The sequence below is a fragment of the Saccostrea echinata genome, unplaced genomic scaffold, assembly GCF_033153115.1.
Source record: "Saccostrea echinata isolate AGI-Se365-2 ecotype Australia unplaced genomic scaffold, CSIRO_AGI_Sech_v1 ptg000056l, whole genome shotgun sequence".
Classification (NCBI taxonomy): domain Eukaryota; kingdom Metazoa; phylum Mollusca; class Bivalvia; order Ostreida; family Ostreidae; genus Saccostrea; species Saccostrea echinata.
Window position 1 is genome coordinate 1,850,380 of NW_026889805.1, and position 20,954 is coordinate 1,871,333.

At 33.2% G+C, this 20,954-nt stretch overlaps 3 protein-coding genes across 3 annotated transcripts; 2 read left to right on the forward strand and 1 right to left on the reverse strand.

Moving 5' to 3' along the window:
• Positions 1-6,052, reverse strand: LOC133173778 (prostaglandin E synthase 2-like). Its single transcript, XM_061308813.1, has 6 exons — positions 5,766-6,052; positions 5,304-5,519; positions 3,591-3,802; positions 1,142-1,354; positions 601-715; positions 1-373 (listed from the first exon to the last, which is right to left on the reverse strand). Exons 1-6 carry the CDS (start codon positions 6,048-6,050, stop codon positions 221-223), a joined length of 1,194 nt encoding a protein of 397 aa, XP_061164797.1. The 5' UTR covers positions 6,051-6,052; the 3' UTR covers positions 1-220.
• Positions 6,053-6,324: 272 nt separating this feature from the next.
• On the forward strand, positions 6,325-15,928 carry LOC133173662 (probable palmitoyltransferase ZDHHC24). The gene is made up of 2 exons (XM_061308651.1): positions 6,325-6,654; positions 15,066-15,928. Exons 1-2 carry the CDS (start codon positions 6,384-6,386, stop codon positions 15,644-15,646), a joined length of 852 nt encoding a protein of 283 aa, XP_061164635.1. The 5' UTR covers positions 6,325-6,383; the 3' UTR covers positions 15,647-15,928.
• Positions 15,929-17,700: 1,772 nt separating this feature from the next.
• LOC133173503 (uncharacterized) lies at positions 17,701-20,056 on the forward strand. Its single transcript, XM_061308488.1, has 2 exons — positions 17,701-17,726; positions 18,022-20,056. The coding sequence occupies exons 1-2, from the start codon at positions 17,701-17,703 to the stop codon at positions 20,054-20,056; spliced, it is 2,061 nt and encodes a 686-aa protein (XP_061164472.1).
• Positions 20,057-20,954: the final 898 nt, after the last annotated feature.

A 20,954-nucleotide genomic window follows, 5' to 3' on the forward strand; every position in this document is an offset into this window, starting at 1 on the left:
AGGTAATTTTCTCAGTTATCACAGGATATTGTTTTTCTGTTTAAAAACACTTCAAATAATATGTTTACCACTTTGAGTCCATTTTAATCCATAAATAACATATAATGTTATAAATAAGTAGACAGTGGAGTTCAGAAGTCAAATATATCTTGTTAATGGAAGGTACGATATTTCTGATTGGCTGACAAAACAATGGCATTTCTGATTGCCTGCCAGGTCCCTATGGAACACTTAAATCTCGGGTGCGGTGGGCTCCTTCATGATCATTCACAGCTTTCTTAGTTCTCTCAAACCATGGCCTGATTTTAGTGTGAGACAACATGTCCTTCATTGCTTCCGTTCCTTCCATAGCTGTTAACATTCCATACATGGACTGAAAAAAAAAAAAAAATAAAGAGATTAATCCTGTAAGAAAATCTATGTATATTCTACACTGACATAAAGTTTTGTTCTAAGTACTTTCGAATTTTTTTCCGCCTTTTAATATGTTTACATTTTAAATGAAAGAATACAATGTAACATAGACTTTATATCACCACGTTTTCTGGCAATAACAAAGAAAATATATCTGAATGCCATCAATAAAATGAACTTGAGTACCAAGTCTGCTAAGTCGGGATGATCCCCTCCCATGAATTTTCTCCCCTTCAGATTCCTGACCCATGTGTCGCCGCCTTCATAAAGTGACGTACGGACATCATCCTGGAGATTGTGTCTGTAGATCATAACAATTATCACCATAGTTACAAAATTTGAAAACTTCTTATTCAAAGAACTGAATTATTCACAAACAAAAATCTTTTCTTAAGTCAATACTTTGTCTTTCAATTATCTCAATTAAAATCTTTCCTTGAAATTTGAGCAAACTTGAATTCTCCTTGCAGCAGTTTGGCTGATACTGGAGAAGTAGTTTTGGAGAAAGAAATGAAATAATGAAAATTAAAAAGTTAACATATAGTCATGTACAAATGTGCACACAAAGGCATGCATATGCTGGGAATTATGACAGGAAAGTTCACTTGAACCTGTGGCTCAGATAAGCTTGAGATGTGTCTCTCTTTAATTATTCAAAATGCTTTTTACAATTAAGAAAAAGACGTAGATATGTACCTGCTGGTAACTATATAAATTTTTAACTCACTTCCTTTTAAGCTTTTTTCCAACAAGGTACATTACAAAGGCTCCTATGTAGATAATGGTATTTTTCTGGAAGTTAGAAAAATTGGTTTCCCAATCTCCGGCTGTGGAGAACCAGTTAAATGTGTCTAGGGCCTCCCTAGGGGTACGGTAAACATTGGGGGAGATCAAATGTACAAACACTGTGTCCACCCAAATCCTCATCTTTCTCTCATCACTGTCAAAAAAAAAAAATTGGAATATCTGACAAGTTATTACCGTGAAGTGTTGAAGACTTTTCAGACTTAATAATTATTACTGTGGCATTATATATTGTTTTTTTTTAACCTCAATTAAATATTTAACACAATAGAACTGTGAAGGAGACTATAAACCAACTTGAAATTGCCTGATTAGATATATCCACAAGTTTTGTGACCTTTTACTCTAAGAATATTTTTTACCTTTGAACCATCTATTCATTTGAATATTTATGTACAATGTTTCCTCAGTTGTGAAAGGTAACAGTTGCTGATGGAATTCAAACTGATGAATCATGGATAAAAGTTGTTGCCAATAATAAATAGTGTACAGTAATTATATGGTTGTCAATTACTGCAATATTTTGCAGCCATTTTAATTTACATATATAAACATAATTGCAAAAAATTCAAATTGTCTTCTTCAGTTTATTTGTGTCTTATATCAGAAAAAAATTACTGCTAAACAATTTGAGTTCTGCATTTGAAGCAAAAATTGAATACTAAGCAATGTCTTAATGGCAAAAAGACAAGGAAAGATAATTTAAAATCATAAGCTGGAACAATAACTGCTAGAATAACATCTGTAAGACAAAGCTGAACTTTATCTCTTTGATAATTGTTTAAACATTTAATAAAAACATTCATTTAATCCAAATATAACTGACAACTTTATGATAAATACATATTTTAAAAACTTTTCAATTAACAAACTTTTCATTAAGGCTGTGTTGAAGTCTCTTCAACTACATTCTCAAAATAAAAAGGATCTCCCATAATAAAATTCTCAAAATAAATAGGATCTCCCTTGTTTTGTGGGGGGCTCAGTGAAATAGAGTATGTTGTCTTTAAAGTGATTTGGTTTGTTTTGAGGCCACTGTCAGTAAAAGCTAAGCTTTCAAATTGATAATACATGCTCTCAACATTCAGATGCAAAATTAAATCCACTGTAAACAGTCAGCAAGTGTAATCAAAGCTAATAGGCATTGGTACTTGATGCTTGCAATGCTCAAATGCAGAAAAACAAGAATTTAAAAAAAAATAATAACAACTATAAACAGTCAAGGGGCATAACTAAATTCAGTTTTTTTTTAGTAACTGTTTAAAGTCTTTCTTTCCACTTGGTTTTCCAGACTTTTTTCTGCACAGTTGCATTTATTTTCGTATGCTGCAAATCTTGATGAGTTACAGTTCAAGTTTGCCTTTCTTTCTGCTTCAATATTTTTGACAGAATTTCATCCTTTGGACTTAAAGCCTTCATTACACATGCAGATAGGAAACTAGCATTGGTAGGGAACTAGTATTGCTTAAACATCACTCAGATGAGACATTTCTCTCAGAATGCTTGTTTTTCACATCAGCCAATTCTCAATGGGAGTTTTGAGTATAACAAGAACTAACTGAATACGTTACTTTTCATCTAACTTGAAAGAGGTAAAACCAAGGAAACTGAGATTAATGTCAGAAAATAACTACAATCAGTATTCCCCTGACTGGTAAAATATTTTATCAAATTAAAAAAACTTACTCCTGGGCTCTGAAAATTAAAAAAACATTCAGTTTGAAATAATAAAAAAAGCTCCAATCAATCAATCATCACTTGGATTTTATAAAACAAAGAGTCAAAGACTGCAAGCTCTGCTATTGTACAATATAAAACAGAGTCAAAGACTGCAAGCTCTGCTATTGTACAATATAAAACAGAGTCAAAGACTGCAAGCTCTGCTATTGTACAACATAAAACAGAGTCAAAGACTGCAAGCTCTGCTATTGTACAACATAAAACAGAGTCAAAGACTGCAAGCTCTGCTATTGTACAACATAAAACAGAGTCAAAGACTGCAAGCTCTGCTATTGTACAACATAAAACAGAGTCAAAGACTGCAAGCTCTGCTATTGTACAACATAAAACAGAGTCAAAGACTGCAAGCTCTGCTATTGTACAATATAAAACAGAGTCAAAGACTGCAAGCTCTGCTATTGTACAATATAAAACAGAGTCAAAGACTGCAAGCTCTGCTATTGTACAACATAAAACAGAGTCAAAGACTGCAAGCTCTGCTATTGTACAACATAAAACAGAGTCAAAGACTGCAAGCTCTGCTATTGTACAACATAAAACAGAGTCAAAGACTGCAAGCTCTGCTATTGTACAATATAAAACAGAGTCAAAAACTGCAAGCTCTGTTATTGTACAATATAAACCATACTCACGCTCTCTCCTCGGGAGTTCTCTTGTCTGATAGATGCTCTTGGTACATCACAAAGTTCTTGTTTGGGCATTCCTGGACTGTACGACTGAAGAATCGACCTCCTGTTTTTTTCTCTATGACTGGGAAGTATGTAGAAAGTTTCTCCAGGGGAACGGATTTGTCAAAAAGGTGGCTTTCTAGCAAACTCATTATCACAGATGAGTCGTTCACTTGCTGAAAGTCCAATATATATATAAGGTGGTTTATAAATAAATAACTTACAAAGTATGTCAGACACAGGAGTCGTTCACTTGCTGAAAGTCCAATATATCAGGTAGTTTATAAAAAGAGAACTTATGTCAGACAGAGAAATTGTTCACTTGCTGAAAGTCTGATATATCAGAGCAATAGCAAAAGAGTGTGCTTTTTTGATTATTTTTTTGAATTGATGAAAATTCAATCTTAATCTAAACATTTTTAAAAAAAAATCCCCTCTTTGTGCACATAACAACAAGGTGGCCAGAGCTATGCAATATAATTTCTTTAGAAAATTTTACAAATAAATCCTATGTTTCTGCTAAAAATCTGTCAAATGTAACAATCCAGGGTTCTCAAACCAATTTTTGGGAATGGGGCCAGGTTCGTAAAGATTGGGAAAATAGCAACCTTTAGGGGAATTTTGGGATAACCATTATACAAAAAATCATGATGTATTGGTTTTCTGGTCTTTATTGATATTGAACTAATTTTTTGTTTTGCAATACAGAGGAATATGAATAGCAAGTTTACTTATAATATATATCCAACTATATTTTCTTTGATTTTTGGAGAAATGACTTTTGGGAAAATTAACACACTCAATTGGGAAAAAGGGTACCTTTTTTGAATTGGGAATGGGGCCTTTGACAGCCCCAATTATAGTCAATCTGCACTCCCAAGAAAAAGTGTGCTTGTGCATAGCTTCAACTTTTAGTAGGCAAAACATTGGAGTTGTCGATTCAACATATCTATTTAATTTAATATTTGGGGGGTAAAAAATATGTGGGGAAAAACATTAGAACATTGGAGGTCAGGAAGAAATGCAAACCACTTATAAGTTTACATCACTTCATAGTTATGAGCAAAAGGAAGCAGCTGTTTTATTAGCTAATAATTAACTTCACAAAGTAAGTGACTAGGTTGCACTCACTCAAATAATTTCACAATCTGCAATATTACGTACATACACTGTAGTAGTCAAAATGAAAATCAAAATTTTATTTTATTTTGTCACTCTTCAATGGAGTATGAGGAAATACATATGTACATATTCTTTTGATAAATGGGAATTCTATTAATAAAAAGAAATCTTTCAATAAAGGGCCATGCATATTTGAGTTTAAATTGAATGAGCCTCACTTAGTAGTATTGGGGTCGTTTGGGGGTAGGGGGTTTCAGATACAGATATTCATATCGATGAAAATTTGATTAACCAAGACAACCATTCTGATGCACTTTAATTTTTTACTACAACCTGATTCAACATAATAATTCATCATATTTATTAAAAGTTTCTATAAATAGCAGCACCTCACCCTGTACAAGTCCTTAAAGTTAGAAGGCTGCAGACTGTCCATGGGTCTTCAAAGCAAATTACAGTACAAAATGGACCAGAGGGGATTTAAAATAAACTAAAAATGGCTTTATTTGAATTCCATCCTTCTAAATTGAACTCTGAAAACTTATAAAGACTGACCAGGTATCCATCCTCTCCCACTCCTTCTATGATGATGATCGGGACTTTCTTGTACTTGGACCATTTGATCTCTTTTCTTGTTATAGAGTTAACCTCAACAACGTCATGAGAGATTCCATTGTAGTTCAACATAGCTCGAACCTTACAGCAAAAAGGACATGTAACAAACTGGAACAAGGTCAACTTCAGGTTTGTTTTGTCTTCATCAAAACGGATCTACAATGGAAGATGCTTTGAAATCTCTGAAAACTATTGAAGTCAAACTTGTATAATAATAATGAATTGATATTAAAGTCTTAAATGGACTGTTTAAAACATTACGCAGTATTAGTCATCTTTAAATATTAATTCATATAAATATTTTAATTTTCTATTCTAGCCCGAATTTCCTAATTCAAGTAATTCTCATGGAGGATTTAACATTCAACTTCAAGTAAAACCAACACTTGATCATTTCCATACCTGTTTTGTTGGAGGTATAGACTGTCCTGGAAAATCTGCATTCAAAACATACTTCTGTTTATTAAACAGAAAGATCGAACCCAATACCCCTGTTCCGATTACGCAAGACCATAATTTCCATTTACTTCTGTAACTTGAACCTGTATTCGTGGAAAAATACTTATCAAATAAAGAGTGTTTATTTCTTAATGGTTTCCCATTAAAATTATCGCACTGTTTAAATGCATTATTAAATGACACTCGATTCCGTAGAACTCCTTGAGACAAACTCCTGAGCGCAGTCATATTTATTTTATATAACATAAACAATTCGTTCCAATGCTAGGTTGATAAATCAAAGTTGTTAATATATTGAACTTATGAATTTTGATCATTGGATATGCTCATTTCATATATTTAGTGTACATTTCCAAAAGAAAAAATAAATTACTTAAACTAAGACTTTGCAACGATAATTAATATCGCTGTATGCTAAGAATATTCATACGTACACAATAACAAATGAGGTGAATAGCAGCGTCGTATTTGCGTTTGTCAGCAATATATTTTTATCTTTTGTTTATAGAACCATTTATAACTTAGAGTAATGTTTTCAAGAGGGAAGCAACTATTCTGAAGATGACTGGCCTCCGGCATATACTTCCAAAGAACGCCGTAGACGCTGCCTCCCTGTGCTATGCTTTAATTCTGATACACAGTGTAATAATTCTGGGCGATTTTATTGTCGCGCCATGGATGAAAGAGCATTATGGCACCACAGATATGCAAATCCTTTGGTACAATATCTTTGGGGGGTTTGTGTACATAAATGTCATTGGAAACATGTGGAAAATTATGACTACGAACACGTCAACTATTGGCAAAATTTTACCTACACTTCTTAAACCAGGTAAAACCAACAACTACCAATCAGTTATTCAATTTTCTTGAAAATCATTAGGGGGTCAATCCTCTTAAAGGTCATATGAAACGATTCTTAACACTAGGATTTTACTTTTTAAACATAAAGACTGGTATGAAAGAATGTCAAATCACGTTTAGTAAAAAAAAATTTGCCTTTGCTTAACTGAAAAATGAAGGCCTGAACTTGTCCACTTGATAAATTTGTTACCCGCTTATCGTTCTTGATTTTGTGTTTTTATGACGTCACAAAGACCCACTGATGTAAATAACGCATTAGATCTAGTGTAATTTTACCGTATTTTATTGAGTTAATTTTAGTCATTTTTGTGGGTATAAATCTGATTATGTATTCAGATGAGCTATCTGATTCTAAAATACAGTTTACTCTATTTGAACTAATCGTTAATTAGACACAGCAACTGAAAACGAGAGCTTTTAATCGTAGGATGATCCTGATGAATACCCCGTAGAAATCAAGATTTTTCTCCTCCAACTATGATTACTTATTTTAAATTAATACTTTAGAAACAATTTAAATCTTCTTATTTTTGTTTGATACGTATATGATATATTTTTTCTATTCCAAGTAAAATTGTATAATTAACAACAAAAACAGCGTAATTAATTAACATTGACCTGAAGCTTCTTACAATAAAAAATTTAATGGGCATGCAAAATCTGTAAAGTTGTGTCATATATTGAGAGGGGAAAATATGTAGCTCAAGAGTAACCCCCCCTTTTTTTCCCAAATTAACACGGGGATATTGAAGTTCATGATAAACATGGATCAATGAAAAGTCGGCGTATTTGAATGCACGCTTTCTGCAATCTGAAACACGAGGACTAATGTAAAAACGATATAGAAATAGGGGTTTATGACGACATCACCGTAATTTTGCTGTCACAAGAAGTATGATTTTAAAAAAAAAATGACTCAAAACTTACCTGCATTACGAGAATGTACATGTATATACATACACTGTAATGTTACGGTGCTGATACTTCTTACAGTTTGGCTGAGCAATTGCAGTTTAAAAAAAATACTCATGCATTTCGTGCATAAATTGATCAGTTAAAAAAAATCCATGCCCCCATTATTTGCGAGACTGAACCTGAACAATTAATTCTCAAAATTAATACTTTTACAGTTCAACTTTTTTTTAAAACCAGACTATATAATAATCTATGTTAAAATAAACTGTCTGTAAATATATACATACAGAAAAGTAGGATTACGTAGATAGAATTACGTTTAATGTCTGACTTTTTAAAATTATTACGATAATATAATCACAGTGTTATGCGTATATATACCGACTTTTTGTAAGAAAAAAATACGGAGAGTGAGGGGGGGTCATCGAGACAGGGAAAAGTGATTGAGAACGGGAGAAAGCACTAGAATCATTTCATTTCCCATAAATAAATGAAATCATTTATATGCAGGTTTAGTTTCACTTTCACACACAGCGCGGTCAATCGAATTCAGCTTTATAAATTTGCGTGCTACCGAGTACCTAGGTAGCATCATCTAATCATGGCTTAAAAATTTAATCAGAAAACAAATCATCAGTATTCTTATGTAAGAAATTTATTCAATTGTAAATTATTTGACAGCGTCTATATTAACTTACTCGAGTACAGACCCCCTCTCTTTGTAGTATCATCTCTCTCTGTCGATTTAAGTCTCGAAGGACGACAATAAATTACACAGATAAAACATACTAATATCTTGCAAATATGCAGTAGGATGTTAAAAGACAAATACTATCTTGTTTGAATATCGTATATTTATGCGACGTTTTAGCCTAAATAATGATATTTCTTAAAATTTACGCTGCAAAAGACATGATCGGTTGTATAAATGTTAGTACTGAATGTACGACTGGGTCTTACTGACGTCATAAGCAAAGGGAGATAAGCCGCGCTAGTTGAAGTTCATTTTTGCAGTCGAGTAATTTTGATCGACTCTGCTGCCGCTAACTTGCATAAAAAATTCAAAATATAATTTCAGGCTTATTAAAGTAGCTCAGATGAACTCATTTCCGTATACAACCCAAAATGCTCTGGACATTGTTTCATATGACCTTTAATCAGGTTGGGCACACCCCATCAAATGGTCATTCATCCCCCATTTGGTGGACAATCTCCCATATCGGAGACGAATTTTACTGACCATTTGGGAGAGAAAAATGGTTGTGTTCAATTCCATAGAATGGCATGGAATTGTGCATAATTTTAAACCACGTGGAATAAAATATTGATATTTATCGGTGTTCTGTGTGAAAAAAAATCGGAAATTCAACATGTAATTTTTTGCGCAAAGTCGTTCAAAAATTTGACAAAAAACGTCACGTACGTAAACATTTGCCACGTTTCTCCGATTTTACTTAAAAAGAAAATTCCCTCCTTCTCCAAGGATGCAGCACCTGTCAATCATGTTCTTTACTTTCTATTACGATTATCCGGGCAACCAATCAAATAATGCAAACCAATAAATACGATGATCTTTATTTAACCTGGTCAAAAGTCGGATTTTACTACAGAGGCACATTTCTGTCAATTTTCAATTAGGAAATCAAAAGAAAAATAAGTTTTCGCCTTTATTTCGTTTTATTTTGTATGCAATAGCTTTGTTCTCTATAAAAATAGTAAATGAAGTTAGATTATGATATAATTGTTGTTTCAAAACTTCGAACGAAAACAAGAATAATTGCAAAAGTCACTTTGTAAATCTTTCATTGAAAATTATTTATCAAATATATTAAATTCATCAGTAATATACATATTAAACCACAAAAGGTCGCATGGAATATGCAACTTCATCCTAAAAGAAAAAGAACAACAGATATTACGTTCAAGTCTAGAAAAATTTAACTTTATAGCAATAAGTGCCCACCATACCAGTAAAGTAATGAGGATCTCATGTTTAACGGGATTTTATGGAAATAAATATTGACGAAGATCCAAAAATAGAATTTTTATCCTACTAGACACAATCAAAATTTGTTTGATCGATTGATCAAGAAGTTCGGCTGTTACGGACAACTATGGGTATTGTTTTTAGGAAGACATGGAGAAATTGCACAAGGAAAATCGACCGAACTATGTTAATTGTGCGAGGAATATGTTCACTAAAATTCCCCAATGCCTAGGTAAATGCGCTTTTGCTTTATTTAAATAAAATTTGGAATAGAATAAAAAAGTCCACAATTTGGTCAGTAAAATTCATCTCCGATATGGGAGATTGTCCACCAAACGGGGAATAAATGACCATTTGATGAGGTGGGCCCAACCTGTTAATCTTACCTTGTTCTAACTAATAAATCTTCTTCACCAGGGCTCGAAATAATTTTTTTTCACTGGTCACTCAGCTATTAACTTAAAATTTTACTGGTCAGTTGATAACTTTCTTTGCCCCACTGGGCTAGTAGGTATGAAAAAGACTGGCCCAAAACCAGTGCTTAAGAAGGACACCACAAGTCGGAGGGTTGTATGTTCATTCGCCCTAGTTCGCCCTTGACGCCGTTCGCCCTATTTCTCGTTCGCCCAGAGTCCGATCGCCCTAAAACTTGTTCGCACAGGGTTCGTTCGCCCTCTTTATATTGCAGAAAGTTGAATAATGAACCAATGGATTTTTTTTCAATAAATTATATGTACATAGGTACATAAATTGCACATGGGAGACAACAGACGTATGCATAGTAGTTTGATGAATTTCAGTTCATTTTCCTTCTTCTTATATATCAATTTTTGGTTCAAAGGTTTGGATTTGACGTGTGAAATTATCAATCTTCAAAGGTAAAACCTTGCTCATCCGCTGCTCAGCTCCATAATGGGCCTATTAACGTCTCAGTCCTTTAATTCTTTTCAAAACATATCGCAGATTGTAAAAAAAAAACACGGATATTATGAACCTCCAAATTATTGTGACATTATTAATTTTAATTAAACCAATTTAGCATGTAAAAAGCATTAATATCAAAATTGAATTATTTAATTAAGATTAAATTTAAAAAAAATTACTGTAGCAACATTTGAAAAAAAAAACAAGTCATAAAATATTGAATTAAATTAATAATAAATGTTAATATTTGCTATATACTGTATATATATATTAGGGCGAACAAGATATAGGGCAAACAAGAATTATGGCAATCAGACCCAATCGGACTCATGCGAACAGGTAGATAGGGCGAACGTACCCGATACCAAGTCGGAGCATCCCCTCACAAAAGAGCACATTGATCCCAATATAAGATATTGCTTGCATAACTTCCATTACACACACAAGTGTGTTACTATATCCACTCCAATTTTGTTGCAAGGGGATAAAAATCAGGCTACATTTTAATGTAACCATGAATTTTTCAATTTAAGGAGGGATTCTTCTCTTATTCTACTCATATTTCTTGTATTTAAAAATTAATGAAATTTTCATAGATTCAAGAAGACAATATCACTAAGTGATGGTATCAATTAGATTAAATTTGACTGCTTTATTTTAGAAACATGGTCAGGTCAAGGTCATTATCTTTTTCCTCGACATTTAGAGTAAAAAATTACTGTTGCTAATCATGTGATGCCTACTTCTATTTTAAAAGACAAAATGTTTTTCTTTTTGCACAAAAAGATGTTACCATATTGGGTCTATCAGATGATTCTACCAAATTAATTGACATTACTTAACTGAAATAGATATTGGCTAATCCGGATTTCCTCTGTTTTTCTTAATTTTTTAGGATATATTAGTTATTTTTATATACTTCTTATATTTAAATATTTCTTATTTTTACATATGGTAAAGTAGTCATATAAATATACAAAATGATACAAAAACAAAAAGCTTTGACCGTTTAGTAAGAGAGAAAAAAAAAACACTTTTTACTGATTTTTTGCTCAAATCTGATTTAAGGTTGGAGGCCTTCAAAAGCTTACAATATTGTAGTTTGTTGAGAAAATCATTTTTATTTGCTATGTTTTAAAACTTTAGGGCATTATTATTAATTTTAGTTACATATCAAAATTTCTTCAAGTCTGATTGTTTACAAAAATTAACCACATGTCACATGTATTAATGTTCTGTAAGTGATTTTGATAGGCAGAAAAGGAGATATTTTCATACTTTGCAGTTGCGACAAAAACATAGTCCCTTATGGATTTCAAACTCAGTTTACCATTTCTATTCAAAATTGTACAATTATGATGAGTAAAGAAAAATATGATCTTTTAAATACATTACAGCTAGTATACGTTTATACTTGGAATATTTTGTCTTAGTCAGAAACCAGACAAGAATCCCTCCTTAAATAACCAACAGTTAAAAAAATCATATTTCTTCACCACCGAATCTTGATTTTTAATCATGTCTAGTAGTGCCACTTTCAGATTCTTCATAGCTCTTGTTAACTACACATATTTTTTGTTTTTATAACACATTGTATCTTGTTCCACCATAGTGAAAGAGCATTTAGAAAAAAATTACAATGTTTAAGAATATACTCATTAAGAAAATTTGTTCTAAATATCCATGATATTGAATTTACATTATATTATTTCATAGTGCAACCTTACAAAACAAGGAATTGTTTCCATCCAAACAGAACTCACGAACTGTCTGGTTAACTACCCTGACTGTGAATTGATTTTGATATGCATAAAATAATCATGTTCTAAGCACTAGCCCAAATCCAAAATTTACTGACCCCAGACCAGCTGGCCATCAGTTATTTCGAGCCCTGCTTCACACTGTATACTTCCACTCTGCTTCCAATATCTGCACTCTGTATTGTTCTGCTTCTCTACATTCATGCATTCAGTGTAAGGTTAAATGTAAATGAACTTAGATGAGTATGTATGTTTTACTTTCTTGTTGCCCCTTGAGGGCCCTTAATCAGGACCAGTGCAATCAATAGATTTGGCTACATATCTTGAGTTACCTAAAGAACGTTCAGAAAGTTTGTTCCATAATGAATTTTTTTTTGAAAATTTGAAAGTAGTGATTTAATAACTGAAGAGATTAATTTTTTAGTCTGACAAAATCACAAGATTGTGCTTTTGATTTATGGCAATTAATTTCTAGCAGGAATTTTTTTTTAGGATTTTTTCTCATATGAATATATATATATATATATATATATATATATATATATATATATATATATATATATATATATATATATATATATATATATAACATCTTTAAAACACCCAAATGACAACTGCTTGTTATTTTGTATGGAAATGTAGCTTTATTTAGCTACTCATTTGCTCTGAAAGTGTAAATTACTGCAACTCTGGAAAGGGAGGTTCTCCATGTAATTCAGAGTTAGATACCTTTTGTTATTATACTATGGAGTAAGAAATTGATTACAGAAACAAAGTGTCTGCCCCACCCCTCTAAGGCTATATATGATAAATATCTAGGCTTATTGAACAGTTCATATGTTCTAGATATTCATAGTTATCTAGAGCTATGTAGTCAAAACTGTGTGGTGCAATTATTTTTATTAATACGCTTATTTATATGCTAAATTTCAATTGAATACCTGCCTACCTATAGACAGTCAGGGGCATAATGCAAACAAGTTATTTTCAAAAATAACTCAAATAAGTTATTTTTTTGTCACAATGAGTTACCTCTCTTTGCTTCTGTCCTTCATCAATTATTTTTTCTATCATTAGTAACTCAAACAAGTTATCTTTCCTAAATAGTTTCCATAAAGTGATAACTTGTTTAAGTTTTTAGCTCACCTGAGCTGAAAGCTCAAGTGAGCTTTTCTGATCACGCGTTGTCCGTCGTCCGTCCGTCTGTCCGTCCGTCCGTCTGTAAACTTTTCACATTTTCAACTTTTTCTCAAGAACCACTGGGCCAATTTTAACCAAACTTGGTACAAAGTATCCTTGGGGGAAGGGGAGTTTAAATTGTTAAAATAAAGGGCCAAGTCCCCTTACAAGGGGAGATAATCAAGAAAAGACAAAAATAGGGTGGGGTCATAAAAAATCTTCTTCTCAAGAACCACTGGGCCAGAAAAGCTGAAACTTATATGGAAGCATCCTGGGATAGTGTAGATTCTAAATTGTTCAAATCATGACCCCTGGGGGGTAGGGCGGGGCGACAATAGGGAATCCAAGTTTTACATTGAAATATTTAGAAAAAATCTTGAAAAATCTTCTTCTCAAGAACCACTGAGCCAGAAAAACTGAAACTTATGTGGAAGCATCCTGGGGTAATGTAGATTCTAAATTGTTCAAATCATGACCCCTGGGGGTAGGGCGGGGCCACAATAGGGAATCCAAGTTTTACATTGAAATATATAGGAGAAATCTTGAAAAATCTTCTTCTCAAGAACCACTGAGCCAGAAAAACTGAAACTTATGTGGAAGCATCCTGGGGTAGTGTAGATTCTAAATTGTTAAAATCATGACCCCCGGGGGTAGGGCGAGGCCACAATAGGGAATACAAGTTTTACATTGAAATATATAGGAAAAATCTTGAAAAATCTTCTTTTCAAGAACCACTGAGCCAGAAAAGCTGAAACTTATGTGGAAGCATCCTCAAGTAGTGTACACTCTAAAATGTTCAAATCATGACCCCGGGGATGGGGGGGGGGGGCACAATAGGGATTCCCAAGTTTTACTTTGAAATATACAGGAAAAATCTTTAAAAATCTTTTCAAGTACCACTGGACCAGAAAAACTGAAACTTATGTGGAAGCATCCTGGGGTAGTGTAGATTCTAAATTGTTCAAATCATGGCCCCTGGGGGTAGGGCGGGGCCAAAATAGGTATTACAAGGGGGGAAGTCTGGTAATGAACAGCATGGCCAAAGTTACTCAGGTGAGCGATGTGGCCCATGGGTCTCTTGTTTTGTATCAGTTCTCCCTAACTTCAGACTCTGTGCACCAAAGGTTGTTGCTCGTGCACCAAGGCAAAAACAAGTTTGGTTAAATTTAAGCTTGCTTAATCCAGAAAAAGTGTTCAAAGTCTTGGGAAAAGTGGGGATGTTTATTTGATGATAAAAACAATGTAAAGAACACCTCAAAATAAAAAGTAAATTGCTGTTTATCTTCACCTCCTCACCAATCCTCCATGGGAGTCTGTGCACTGCGTCTTGTATTATATTGTGGAATCCCAAAATGCAATAATATTAGCAGGGAATACAAACCCCAAAAATTTCTGACAAAGCCATTGACCAATAGGATAGAAAAGTACATAAGTTATTATTAAAAAAAATATTTTGTGTGTGTAAAATAACTTATGTAAGTTATTTTTCAAATAACCTGTTTTCATTATGTCCCTAACTGATAGATATTTCAAGTTCTTGCTATGCTGTAGCTACCATGTTGCCAAGTGCAGAAAGAGGACTAGGCGTCTAGGTTTTATTTTTTATTTATTAAGGTTGGCACTACTGTGTGGTGTGTGAAGCCAATGGACCTCCACGCTCCTACCACTGCCCCACCTGTAACCGCTGCATCCTGAAGAGAGACCACCACTGCATGTTCACCGGGAAATGTATTGGCTACTTCAATCATCGCCATTACATCTGCCTGATCTGCTACACCTGGTTGGGGGCTATGTTTGCCTCCACATACTGTATGGGATTCACATGGACCATGCTGGGAGAATTTTCATTTTATAACCTTATGTGTTTTTGTTTTCCCTTGTTTTTACTACTCTTTGGAATGTTGGATTTTTATACAGCTATTATATGCTTGCTAACTCTGGTGGCCACCTTATTTTGGTTCATCATAACTTTTCTAATTGTCTGGCATTCCAAGCATATTATTTACAATATGACTACGCATGAAAGACGACACGATATATACATGTACAACCTAGGCTGGAGAGAGAACATTAAACACATTTTTGGCAGTAAGTGGTACATATGCTGGTTGTTTCCATGGATCCTGTCTCCACTTCCTGGTGATGGAATGTCATTCCCAACATCAGAGAACTTTGAAAGTTACAAAGATCAATAGCTGCTGCTTAACTGTAGGGTAGATAAATTTAACTAGGAATAATTTTACTACTGCTATTGTAAAAAAGTGCCGTTTGCTTTTTTTCTTTTTTTTTTAATTACAAGCATATAGATGTTATTAGAGTTTTTTCTTACTCTGTGCCACTGATTTGTTTGTTTGATTAAATTGGGTAGAAAAAGTGCCATGTTTTATGAAAGAATAATGTGTAAGCCTTAAACATTTACAAAATTTTACATGAAAAATATATATATGTCCAGCATTCTTGAATTGACACAAATTATATTTGTTATTTATTGTTCATTCATTTCACTAAAAAAACTTTTATATATATATATATATATATATATATATATATATATATATATATATATATATATATATATATATATATATATATATATATATATATATATATATATATATATATATATATATATATATATATATATATACACTTCTTATGTGTCTCTCTCTATTCACAGTCAGTAAAAGTATTTGATTTTAAAGAACATGAATGTATTTGACACTAATCATGGATGTAGATGTTACATCTCTGGAATATATTCTGGTAGATTAAAGCCTTGACATGTATCTCCTTGAAATTCTTTTGGTATTGGACAAGGATATGTGTACTGATTAATGAGAGGCTTCTATAGCATTATTATAGTTTAATGTTGAGAATTATTTTATTTAAGTTAAAACACAGCTCCTGAGGGACGTTGACTCCCTACATTCTTATCATACATTGTTCTAATTTTATTGTTATTTAAAGATACAGCATTAGTTCAGGTGATTTTTCTACTTAATTAATGGTTGTGTCTTAATATATCATTGACTCCCTAGTCTCTGCATGTATAGAAATTTTATGTAACCGGCAGATTTATTGGACCAAAAGGAAATGTAAAATGGTCTAAATGAAAGTATTTTGCAATGATTAGAAATGAAAGTAAATTTACTAATAGTTTATTAGCCTTACAAGCAATAAGTTTGGGTGCTGTTTTTACCGATAAGTATCATTATATTTGTATAGCCAGTATGTCATTATACAGTACAAGATGTCTTTTGTTTATAGAAAAAAAATAAATAAACAGCTGTATTCTCTACTTCAAAATTCGTGTTTATTAGCTAATTGCATTTAAAACTGAGCACGATTCGAAGAGAGTTTCATTTGTCACCATATTTTTCTTATCTAGTCTTTCACTTAGGGCTATTGAGCAGTGAGGGATCTTTATCATGCCAACGCCTACTGTGACACGGGGTTTTTAAGGTCTCATCCGAAGGACCCACAACTTTCACTCCAAAGTGCCGAGTGCTTGGCGAAGGAACAGTTGCTATCTGTTTTTTATCGACCTAGGTCAGTCGCGGCCATGATTCGAACACACAACCTTCGGAGCAAGCGCTCTTCCTGGAATATGTTGTTTCCGTTTCCCCTTCACTGCTGTTAAAATTTTCGTGAAGCGTAAAGAAAAATGCTTGGTAGAACATTTCCTGGAACCCGTTATGTACCTTCGTAAGGATTTTTATGAAGTTTTGGAATCCATTACATATACAGTAATTGAAAATATTTAAAACTGATATATGATTTTGAAGAATATCTTCTTTCGAAAGAGAACAACAAGTATATGTTCGATTACCTCCGGTAGAATTAAAATCAAAGTCCTTAAAATACATTTGAGCCTTACGAAGACTATGTTGTTGCATATTTTGTCAGCTGGAACAAGTATATTCTGATCATGCAATCTTTCTAATTTCTTCGTAACCTCTGAATTACCGAAGGCAGAAAGATAGATGTTACGCATTTTGCTACGCAAGCATTTAATAAGAAATTTCAATATCCATATATCTTATATTTTTTTATTCATTCTGAGAAAGTGTCTATTTTCTCTTTCATTTTTGACCTATCTTCTTGCATAAACTTTGACAATATTCATAATAGGAATGGGAATCTAAGAATAAATTTCCTTAGCCATAAAATATGTTAAGCAGAGATTAAAATTATGTAATTCCCACAGTTAATTATAAAACAAGGAAAGATTTAAGACATCTTCTAAAAAATGGCTTCCCACTCTTTATTACAAGTGTAAGTAAAATCTTTACAACTTCTTACAAACACAATCAAAATGTAAAAATAATATGAAAAAAATAATAAATTTTGAAAATAAAATGATTATATTATAAGATATATCCAATAACTATAAAACTGATTAAACGTCAAACAAAGGCTATTAAAATACATGTAGTCTAAATTATATGATGTACACTAATTTCATTTGTTGAAACACAAATTAAATTTTACTTTAGAATTGATTGAAGTTACCTTTAATAAATTAATGGTATAAGTTAGATTTATTAACCTTCTGATGCATTTCTTTCAGTGAGTCAGGTATACAGCGTTTGTCAGAGTCTGTGTTTGCTGGATTGTGTCGTAAAGTGGGGACTCCTACACAGGTCACCATCAGGAGAGAAGTACAGGACATCAAAGAAGTTTTGAGTAATCACGTCACAACAGTTGATGGGTGCAGTATGATGTGGAGTGGAAGTTACAGAGATGGATTCAGACTGCAGGGATCTGATGTGGACGTGATGTTTTCTTTGAAAAACTTTCAAGTAGTCTGGGATTTAGACCAAGCTCAGACTTGCAATACAAACAGAAAAGATTTCATCCTGTGTGACTGTTCTGAAAGTCCTCCTGGATTCACTTTACTTGAGTTCATGATAACAGACGGAATAGATTTCAAGCCAATATACATCAGAATAAAAGACAAACTTTATATCTCTAGTTCTAAAGTCAGACGATATGCGTGTTCACCACTCCCTCCAAATTGGACTCAGCATGGACCCTGCGGAAGTGGCTACCTAGGAAAAACAGAATATGATTACGCTGTCTGTTATCGCTGTAAACTGTGGCCTCCCTCTGCCTCCTCATGGGTAGACAGATGTCACTCCTGGCCCCAGCCTCAAGTTGTTCATGATATTGTCAGAAATGGATGTCATTTTGTTCCTATAGGACACAAATTAGGAAATCATGAAGATCATGAATGGAGAATTTCTTTTTCTCAGGCAGAACAAAAACTTGTGTACTCCATGAACCACTGTCAATTCCTAACTTATGGTTTGCTTAAAATATTCCTCAAAGAAACCATTAACGGTGGATATGATGCCCAGAATAAAGTACTGTGTTCTTATCATATGAAGACGGCAGTTTTCTGGGCAATTCAACAGAATACAATACTTGAGTGGAATCCACAAACTCTTCTGGAGGGTTTCTGGGTCTGCTTTAAACTTCTCCTTAAATGGGTGTACGAGGGGATCTGTCCTAATTTTTTCATTCCAGAAAACAATATATTTTTAAATAATATCCATGGTGAAGCACAAAAGCTTTTATTCTGCAGACTTTATGGATTATATGAGAAAGGATTAGTATGCCTGCTTCACAGTCCCTCCATCAGGCTCTACGTTATAAATGTCCTGTATAATCCTAGACAGTCTATCTGCACACATGAATACAATTTAATCACAGAGGCTGAACTTGATGTAGAACTTTTCAACGAGACATATACAAGTGATGTTTTGGTCTTGTCTGACTTACCCTATTTCATTAAGAATGTACACACAATAGAAAATTTGATGAGTTCACCCCTGACAAAGTATCAAGTTATCTTATTACAGAGACCTACAACCTCCTCTCTTCAAACAACTGCATTTTTATTCTTCAACAAATGTACTCACACACGTGCCAACAAACTGATGTATACGGCAGACAAAATGATCTGTTACATGCTGAGATTAGCAGCCAAGTTTGGTTGTATTTCTGACATGTTGTACATTGCCATGTATTATTACCAGACATATAGATACACGAAATCCCTATCTATTATAGAGATAACAAAAGACAAATTAGCAAACGCACATGTAACATATCACAATCGCGTCGACCCAGAAAGATATAGTGAGGCTGTAGGCGGACAATCTTTGTCTGCAAAACTTCGTCAGGCTAGAGCAGACGACATCCATCTTTACCCGAAAATCTGTTACATAAAGGAATTAACACCAGAACAGTCTGTATTAGAGGAGGGGGATACCCTGAATATTCCAACATTTGTTCTGTTATACATGCTAGAAATCTTGTGCTCCATCCATACTGATACAATACGAGCACAAAGAGCCTTACTTGATCTACAGGCTCTAGTCCACTCTCACCAGGGGGTGTTTGTACCTGAAGGACTCAAAGACATATCATGGCAGATCCTTGGGATTTGTCAACAGATAACAGGGAACATAAAATCTGCTCTATTTTCATACCAACAGTCTATTAGACATATATACAAAAATTCACTCCATCAAATACAGACGGCTACACTGATGAGAATACAGGATATAATGAGAACAATCCAGCATGAGTCAATTTGATAAGTCAACTGACAAAGAATTAGAAATCTGATAGAAAACATTTAGCAAGTTAAGAGGTTATTTTTCTTTGTAATAATTTCAGGAAACAACGAGAGACCAGTAGGTCCTGATGAGAATACTGCAACTTCTTCTTAACATAATGAAATATTCAAGATTTATCAATGTTAATATTATGATATTTTGTATGTGAGTAGGTACTAAATTATTGTGTTTTATGTATTGTTATTAGGTTAGCTCTATTTTTTCAGTGTTCCAAAGGTTCCCAACCTGTTTCAAAGTACATTGAAGTTCTCTTAGCAATAATTGTTAGCCCAGTAACTATTTTTGCTGCAAATAATTGAACCTGTCCAAGATTTTCAATGTCTGTCTATGTTCTTCCGGACCAAACTTCACCAGTACTGTGTAGTTTTGACCTGATAAAAGATATATGTCTATGATTTCAGTGAATTTTGGCTTTTTGAGTAACTCAAGTTTTTTGGTAAGTTGTCTTTACACTGTTTGTTATATTCACCTTTTACATTATATGCAGTTCTCATGGAAAGTCAAAATTAGAAAATCCTAAAACAGGTGGTAATCTAATAGCCAATTTGGGAGAGTTATATGATTCATGTTTATTTCTGTCATTGTTGGTTTCCTCTTCTACGTGTGTTGATTGCATCAGAGTTTACAATGGTCCTGAGATGTTCAAATTCGTTCAGAAACTTCCGGTTGTGTGTGAGAATTTATTTTAGAAATACTTTGTCAACCTTCTCTGTCTTGTGAAACTATATTTCCATTGACCAACGTATTTGACTTCCTTTATAGAAAAAAAAATAAATTTGGATATGTGATTTTATTGGATATTTTGAAAATATTAAATATGTTAGGCCTTCATTCTGAATCCTCTTACATGTAAATG